Source organism: Ceratosolen solmsi, unplaced genomic scaffold (assembly GCF_000503995.2).
Source record: "Ceratosolen solmsi marchali unplaced genomic scaffold, CerSol_1.0 scaffold49, whole genome shotgun sequence".
In the NCBI taxonomy this organism is placed as follows: Eukaryota; Metazoa; Arthropoda; class Insecta; order Hymenoptera; family Agaonidae; genus Ceratosolen; species Ceratosolen solmsi.
Genome location: NW_011948450.1, coordinates 369,559 through 379,176, shown reverse-complemented (window position 1 = coordinate 379,176; position 9,618 = coordinate 369,559). Strand labels below are relative to the sequence as shown.

Here is a 9,618-nt window from a genome sequence, read left to right as displayed (position 1 = left end):
AATAAGATTCTGAAGTAATGGATTAACTATTAATCTTTAACATAAAAAAATGTAGGAGTTCTTATATTAGTTAAAATGTGAACCGCAATATAGGTTGGGCAAATTATGCGCTTGCGCAAATACTGCCACAATGAATATAAATTAGAAAGTAATGGTATCTCATCGTTAAAAAGACTATTACTAAAAAAAATTTCATAATTTTATTTTGACTGACGTTTATATAAATTATATAATTCAAAGAAAATTGACTGTAGTTGACTTTTTATTTTGATCTAAAGATATATAAAAATTATAGATAATAAATACAAAATTAAAAATGAAGTACATAATATTTAAAAATATTGAAATTATCTGTTATAATAAAAATACCTTTAAATTTATAATAATTTTACAAAGTATAAAAGCTTATTTTTTCATAAAGACCTATGTGAATATAAATAAAATTAAAATAAATTGTACAAGTATTAAATTTCATTATTATTGACAAAATACAAATCTTAACTGTAATTTAAATTAATATAGAGAAAATATTGATAGCAAATATTATAACATAATTTATAAAATTAAATGAGATAATTTGTTTCTTTTAAATTTATTGGTAATTTTTTAATCAGACAGATACAAAATAAAATAATCTTTTTAAATTTAAAGATATTGTTGTTATAGAACAATATATAGTAAATTCTATTTTATAAACTTTATGAGTATAAATTTTGGTATTGAATATAATATAATCAATGAAAAATGAAAATATAATCAATCTTTAATTGAAGATGAATAGATTGAAATTTATAGAATAAATATTTTATTAAATAAAATATTATAAATAAATTGTGAGAACAAAAATAAACGAATTTAATATTCAGTTAGTTAATGTTCACAAGAAAATATGATGTTTTTGCATCAATAATTAAGGCAATAAAAAAATTATAGATATTTTGGCTAAATTTGTAAAATTAATATTATTACATTTAAATAAAAACTTATTCAATTCTTTAATTATTATAATAGTCTAATAGAATTTAAGCATTCTATATTATGAAATAAAAATTTATCCATTTGGTCATTTATATTGTTCATAAGCATATATAAAAAGTAAAATTAAACGATTAAGTATTAAACTAATTATATTAATTGTATATTATATTGTTTTCAATAACTTTATAATTAATTTAATAAAATATATAATAATAAAAATATTACATGAAATAGAAATATAGTATTAATGTATCTAGTGCATCAATATACTTATTATTTGTTATTTCTTCCTAGTGAGATGCACAAAAAGCAGTAGGTAAATCATAAAATACCTAACAGTTACTAAAATGCCTAAACTCTTGATCAAACGTTTATACATTCATAAAATGTAATATTATTAAAAAAAACATAAATTTATTAAAATATAAATATATTTTGTTCTATTTTTATATAACTTAATTATTAATATTTCTTACCTTAATGAAATTGTTTGTACAGGATTTAGACACAGTTAAATTTTCAATTTGGCTGGGAATTAAGTATTTACTTGACAATGATAGAGAAATTATAATATTAAACCATTTTCCAAAATTTAAAACATTATCTATCAAGACTTTACTCTGCTGAAGAAAAGGAAATAATAAATTTAATTATTTATAATGTGTATATATAAGTATATATTATACTTTGTCATTATATATCATTCAAAACTAAACACTTAGTACTCATAAATTATTATTAAAATTTATAATGTAAAACAATAAATTATAGACAGTTATATAACTTATAACTTATTACAGAAAAATAAATGTTTGAATAAAAATAACTAATATCAATGTTTCAAAATATATATAAAAATAAAATTAAAATTGTAACTTAACATTTGATTAATTAACTAAAAATATACAGCTTTAGATGAAAAAATAATTAATTTTCAAATTTATCCTTTAATATAATTATATATATTAATTTTCATTAAGAAATAATAACAAGTTTATTTCATTTTAGATATTAGAACTAACAGAAGATATAAATAAAATTTGTTAAATCATTTAAAACAATAGATATTAAAGCACAATAATAAAGAATCAATAAAGGAAATAACGATTAATTCAAAATTTAATTTTATAAAAGAAATACATAAAATCATATATTATCACTGTTAAAAACAAAATTAAAATATATGAATTTTTATAATGTTGAGATATATCTAGATGATGCATCTAGAAAACATTTGAATGTATATAATATACTTATTGAATCGATTTCTTATCAATTAATGCTTCTATTGTGTCAGTTATATAACAGTATACAAGGAATGACAATCAATAATACATGTATTATATGATCTGACACAAAGTAATAAATAGCGTATAAAGAACTACTTTTATACTTGTTTTAACACTTAAAATTATATCAATTTTAACCAAATTTTATTTACAAATCTTTATTTATAAATTATTAAACGCAAATTATTCAACAATATTAAATATAAATTTGTTATCCACATAATGACTTCATATATGTTTGTTGAATTGATACAAAACTATATATATAATTAATTTATACATCAATATTAATTTAAGTATTGATATAATATTTAGGCTAAAATGTTGTTTATAAATAAATTTTAAAACTATTTAAAAACTTCCTTATACATAGTTTCTTTAGAATTTATTAATATGAGAGTTTTATATATTAAATGCGATTAAATAAAATTAATGTGATTTTATTGAATAAATATTATAATACATTATTACTGATACTAATTAATGATTTTAATGATACAATACTAACAGTTAAATGCATTTAAATTGTTAATTATTTATGCATGTTTTAAATAATTAGTATTGTGCTTTGAACAACTTAATAAAATATAAATTAATTCAATATTTTTAAATATAAATCCATTATTTACCATGTAAATTTCTTTTATATTATATTCAAACAATTCATAATTAAATAATTCATTCATAGCAAATTAAAAACTTAAGAAATGTGGAGCGAATAGTCTTAAATTAAATTAATCGTGTTATAATGTAGTTATGAAGTTATTGCCATTGTTTTAAAGTAAATTAAAATTTGTATTGAAATATAATGATATATAATGAAAATCGAATTTAAAATATGAAAAATTGTTAAAATTTTATGTTATATTTTATATAATCATCATTGTAAAAAAACTACTTAAATATATTTTTTAATCAGTTATGTACTTTAATGAATACAACTATTTTATAATAATCAACCGTATCTACGTTAATATTACTATCAATTTTGGTTACCATAGTTTAAATATTTTGTACCTTATTTATCAATTATATTTATTCTATTATTTAAACAAAATTTTTTTAATATTTCTATCGTTTGATACATGATAAATTACTCATCTTAATAACATTTATTAAGATTAAGAACACACAGAGGTTAAGCATTTATTACTCTTAATTAATAAAAGAGTTTATTGATATATTAGTCAAAGGACTCAGATAATTTCCTGTAGAAATTTCATGTAGAATGTTATTTATCAATAATTTTAATTGAATTCTTTTTATAAAAATTCAAAAATAAATGCATTGTTTTTAAATATATCAAATTGATTCATTTAAAAAGTTAATTGATGTACTTATTAAAGAAATTATATAATTATATATAGAAATATTATTTATTAGTATTTAATAATTAATATATATATGTAAATGTTTGCAAATACATGATTTAGTCCACGTTATCAAACGAGAAATGAACTTACTATTGCGAAAGCAAATATTCTCATATTACGATTTTGTGTATCAAGCAGCAAAAAGCAGACGCTATAAATGCATTTAAAGTTCACGTGATCTACGTTATCTTTCCATTTTACTTAATATGTAACAAGTATAACGCAATGACTTTATCAAATTATTAAAATTGTTTTCAAGTTGAATATTTGGAAAGTAATAGTTTGGATAAAATTACGTACATTGTTTTTTGTAAATCGTCACCTTTGAATATAAAAAATATAAAAGCTTGTAGGTATATGTAGTTTTTCCTGTTATGAATATATGCGCATACATTATTTATATATATATATATATATATATATATATATATATATATATATATAATATAAATTATATTTAATGTAGTAAATAGTATTTAGTGCATTATATTTAATATGGTATAAAAGTAAAAAGAAAAGTAATTAATGCAAAATTATAGGTTATAAAAATGACTATTCGTCAGTCAGTATTAGTGATTGGAAGTGGAGGAAGAGAACATGCAATATGCTGGAAACTTGCACAATCAGAATATGTAATTTAAAAAATATTTGATATGATTATATAAATACATTTATAATACTTTTTATAATTCAGGTTGAGCATATTTATGTTGCACCAGGAAATAGTGGTATGGTTCATGAAAATAATGTCAAATTAATTACATTAGATGTTACAGATAACGAGGTAAAAATTTTATAATTTCTATGTACTTTTTAAAAACATCTTTTTTTGAAAGAAAAATAAATATTTTCTTGAACTTTTATTATTTTTTATAATTTAATATAAAATTATAATATTTATGCCAATACATAAAATTCAAATTTATTAATAATTATATAATTATTTAATTTAAAACTATTTAAAAATAAAATTTCATTTAATAATGGAATAGTTAATGAACTTTTTATGTGTTAAATTTAAATTAAGTGAAGCACATAAATAAATATTTTAATAAATATAACAATTTTTTATATAGATTAAAAATTTAATCAAGTAATTCTTTTGTAAAACTATTTTGGTCTATTTCTAAATATAACAATATAAATATATATTTAGTATGCGATGTATCTCGTCCAAAAATATTAAATTTATTCTGTATAATCTGAAATTTATTTCAATACTTAAGTAAATTTTTATTTAATCTAAATATATTAATTTTTAGAAAATATGTGATTGGTGTAAAAAAAATAGTATAAGTATGGTTGTAATAGGCCCTGAAGATTATTTAGCACAAGGACTTGCTAATCATTTGAATAAAATTAATATATTATGTTTTGGTCCTCAAAAAGAAGCAGCAAAAATTGAATCTGATAAAATTTGGTCAAAAAAATTTATGAATCGCCATAATATTCCAACAGCTAAGTGGAGAGGATTTAGAGATAGTGAAGAAGCTAAGAAATTTGTTCAAGAGTGAGTCAAAATTATATATAGCTATCCATATTTTTAAAGTTTAATAAAAATATTTATTATTTAGAGCATCTTTCAATGCCTTAGTTATAAAAGCTTCAGGCTTGGCAGCTGGAAAAGGTGTTATAATTGCTAAAAACAATGAAGAAGCTTATGAAGTTATTGATGAAATATTGAATAATAAAAAATTTGGTTCAGCTGGTAGTGCAATTGTTGTTGAAGAACTTTTAGAAGGAGAAGAAGTTTCTATGTTAGCATTTACAGATGGTATGATTATTTGTTTTTGATATTATCAACATAATATACAAAAATTGCGATATAGATCATTAAAAGAATATTAATAAATAATTAATTAGATGCATTATTTCAATAAGTGATTTAAAATCTTTTTATTAATTTTAAATAATTGATTTTTTTCATTGTAGTTATATATATATATATATATAAAAGGTGGACAAAATTATTGAGAAATAATTTTCTCTTGATAGTATGTTATTATAAATTATAATTAATTTATTTTAGTAGATTGTTTGAATATGTATTTGTCTAAAACAGTCACTTTTAATTAATGAAATATTAAGATTGTTAATAAAATATTTATTATAACTTCGTTGTGCAGGTAAAACTGTAGTAAGTATGCCTCCAGCACAAGATCATAAAAGAATTTTTGATGGAGATCTAGGTCTTAATACTGGTGGTATGGGAGCCTATTGTCCTTGTTCACTTTTGACACAAAAAGAATTTAAAGAAATAGAAAAACAAATTCTTCAAAAAACTATTGATGCTCTTAGAAAAGAAAATATACCATTTATAGGTGTTTTATATGCTGGTTTAATACTTACTTCAGAAGGACCAAAGGTATTAGAATTTAATTGTAGATTTGGTGATCCTGAAACACAAGTTATTTTACCTCTATTAAAGTCTGATCTATATACCATAATGAAATCATGTTGTGAAGGAAATTTGAGCTTAGAAAATATTTCATGGAGGGAAGATATTTTTGCTACTGGAGTCATTCTAGCCTCACGTAATTATCCTAAATCATCATCAAAAGGTGAAATTATTACTGGTATTGAAGAAGTAATTTATAGGAATAATCATTATGTTTTTCATAGTGGAACCAGTAAGTTATCTCACAGAGAATTGTTGACAAATGGTAAATATATAAAATGAAACAAAATAAAAATAAAAATTTCATAAAATAATATTTTGATAGGTGGTAGAGTATTAATCACTGTAGCTGTAGCTTCTTCATTGGCATTATCGACTGTTCAAGCTACAGCAGCAGCTCGTCATATTAAATTTGATGGAAAGCAATTCAGAACAGACATTGCTCATAAAGGAATACCAAGGTTTGAGATTAAATTAAAAAAAAAAAAAAAAAAAAAAAAAAATATGAAAAGAATTCCATGAAAATATATTATTAATATTAATATAATCATTTGATAGATCGATTTTACAACATGGTCAAATTACATATAAAAACAGTGGTGTAGATATTGAATCTGGTAATTTCTTTATTTCTCATATTAAACCATTAGTTTTATCTACTAAACGTAGTGGAACACTTGGTAATATTGGAGATTATGGTGGTTTATTTGATACAAGAGCTGCAGGTTATAAAGATCCGATACTTGTTTCTGGTACAGATGGTGTCGGTACAAAATTGAAAGTAATTTCTTATACAAGAATTGTAAAATAACAAAATAAATATCATTGTTTTAAAATGAATTTTATATTTTAGATAGCTTTTGAATATAAAAAGCATAATACTATTGGCATTGATTTAGTTGCTATGTGTGTAAATGATGTTCTTGTACATGGTGCAGAGCCTCTGTTTTTTCTTGATTATTTTACTTGTGGCTATTTAAATATTGAGACAGCAACTGAAGTTATAAATGGGATAGTTGAAGGATGTAAACGTGCTGGCTGTTCTTTAGTAAGACTCAATAATCAATATGTTAACAAAATTAAAAAAAAAAGATTAAATTTTAATTATTTATATCCAAGATTGGTGGAGAAACTTCAGAAATGCCAGAAATGTATAAACATGGAGAATATGATTTAGCTGGATTTGCTGTAGGGGCTGTTGAAAGAAGTAATTTATTACCGAAATTTGATGAAATTAAATCGAATGATATTATTATTGGTTTACCATCAAGTGGAATACACAGTAATGGTTTTAGTTTAATTCGAAAAATTTTAAAAATGATTAATAAACAGTACTCCGATATAGCTCCTTTTTCAAAAACGGGAAGAACTATTGGTAAAATTAATAATAAATAATAAATACAAAATTTATTAATTAAAATTAGACTACATAATACATTTTTATTTGTTAATTACAGGTGAAGAATTACTAGTACCTACGAAAATTTATTCGAAAGCTTTACTTTCTGTATTAAAATTACAATTAATAAAAGGATTTGCACACATTACTGGTGGAGGTTTAATAGAAAATATTCCTAGAATTCTACCTAATGGTGTCGGTGCAATGCTAGATGCAACAAAATGGAATATTCTTCCAATTTTCGGATGGTTAGCTATTGTAGGCGATGTTAAAAAATATGAAATGTTAAGAACATTTAATTGTGGAATTGGTGGAATAATTATTTGCTCTTTAGAAAATAAAAATAATGTAATGGATCTTTTAAAATTAGAAAATCCTGTTGTTATTGGAAATATTAATTCTCTGAAAGGTACACTTTAAGAAAAATATTTTAATAAATTTATAGATTTCTATATATTTATTTTATTTTGCAAATAGGGAGTCAGCAAATTGTTGAAGTAAAATTTTTTGAGAAATCTATTGAATTTGAAATGAAGAAATATGTTCAGCCATTAATTGAAAATATATCAAAACCTTTAAAAAAAGTAGGAGTTTTAATATCTGGAATTGGAACAAATTTGCAAGCCTTAATTGATGCCACAAGAGATCCAGTACAACATATTGGCGCTGAAATAGTTTTAGTAATTTCAAGCAAAGATAATGTAGAAGGATTGAAACGAGCTAAAAGAGCAGGAATTATAAATAAAGTATGACTTAATTTTATTCTGAAATGTAGTCTTAAGTATTTGATATTAAAATGTAATTAAGATAATTACTTTTTAAAGTAATGAACATACATCGATCTCATTTTCTTAACTGGAATTAATAGTAAACATGAAATCCCATTTACATAAAAATTTTTAATAAAAATTTTAGAAATTGTATACATTAACCTTATATTTTTATTAAATTAATATGTATCTAATTATTTGTAGGTCATTAAACATACAGATTTTATAAATAGAGAAGCATTTGATCGGGAAATTGACAAAGAGCTTGTAAAAGCTGGAGTGGAAATAGTATGCCTGGCAGGATTTATGAGAATACTCTCTTCCGAATTTGTTGCTAAATGGAGAGGTGCTATAATAAATATTCATCCATCATTATTGCCTTCATTTAAAGGAGTAAATGCACATAAGGATGTTTTAAAATTTGGAGCTCGTATTTCTGGCTGCACCGTACATTTTGTAATGGTAATTTTTAAGAATTATATTTGTTTGAATATAAGTAGTTTTAAGAATGATTTCTCCAGTTGAAATTAATATTTAATGTGCACATAAATTAAATTTTTAGGCTGAGGTTGATTCTGGAACTATTATTGAACAAGAATCAGTACCTGTTTTTCCCAGTGATACTGTACAAACCTTAGAAAAGCGAATAAAGATTGTAGAACATAAAGCATTTCCAAGAGCTTTAAAATACTTAGCTACAGAAAAAATACGATTAAGAGAAGATAATTCTCTTGAATGGAAAAACTGAAAATATATTTTATTTTTATATTACATGTATAATACATATATCATTATTTTGTTTAACTTTTTAGAATTTACAATAATACATCAATTAACAATGTAAAGAACATTTATATAATCTATTTTTTAATATTACATATGCTTTTTATTTACAAAATAAAGAAAGATAAATTGTGTTATTACTTTATTTCATATTATCTGGGATCAGACTGAAAACCTCTCCCACTTTTTTATTCCGCTTTTAACTGCTTCAATTCCCCACATATATATATATATATTCTGTCTTATAAATTATGATAAATATTTGATTTTTATTGAACTATTGTTTAATTGCTATAAAATATTAAATAAATCATCAAATGAATATTTTAATATAATTTAATTTAATTATTTTTTATAAACACATTTTCTTCAATTTATTTCAAGTATCAAATAATTTTTTTTACTTTATACCTAATGTTTAGAATTCCAGGAGGATTGATTAGACTATGACCACCAGTTGCCTGGTGGGGCAAAGAAGTACGGGCAAGTGGAAGGGATAGTACAATTTTTCAATAGTTAACTCATTTATTTATCGTGCTGCTTATTACCTTTTATTTTACAAACTACACAATAATAATGATTCTAAGATGGCGTTGAATCGGTGAGATCTTCTAGTTCGGTGGTGGTT

General features: G+C 21.7%; 1 protein-coding gene across 1 annotated transcript; it reads left to right on the top strand.

The window, feature by feature from the left end:
• Positions 1-3,750: 3,750 nt before the first annotated feature.
• On the top strand, positions 3,751-8,962 carry Gart (trifunctional purine biosynthetic protein adenosine-3 Gart). The gene is made up of 14 exons (XM_011504982.1): positions 3,751-3,989; positions 4,180-4,272; positions 4,335-4,424; positions 4,903-5,150; positions 5,215-5,414; positions 5,767-6,303; positions 6,364-6,499; positions 6,597-6,819; positions 6,892-7,086; positions 7,158-7,413; positions 7,496-7,846; positions 7,915-8,183; positions 8,412-8,669; positions 8,770-8,962. Exons 2-14 carry the CDS (start codon positions 4,189-4,191, stop codon positions 8,953-8,955), a joined length of 3,033 nt encoding a protein of 1,010 aa, XP_011503284.1. The 5' UTR covers positions 3,751-3,989; positions 4,180-4,188; the 3' UTR covers positions 8,956-8,962.
• Positions 8,963-9,618: the final 656 nt, after the last annotated feature.

Coding starts and splice junctions, on each gene's coding strand:
- Gart (XM_011504982.1), top strand. CDS start 4,189: ATGACTATTCGTCAGTCAGTATTAGTGATTGGAAGTGGAGGAAGAGAA. Junction 5,415..5,766: donor TATGTTAGCATTTACAGATG/GTATGATTATTT, acceptor TTCGTTGTGCAG/GTAAAACTGTAGTAAGTATG. Junction 6,304..6,363: donor CAGAGAATTGTTGACAAATG/GTAAATATATAA, acceptor ATATTTTGATAG/GTGGTAGAGTATTAATCACT.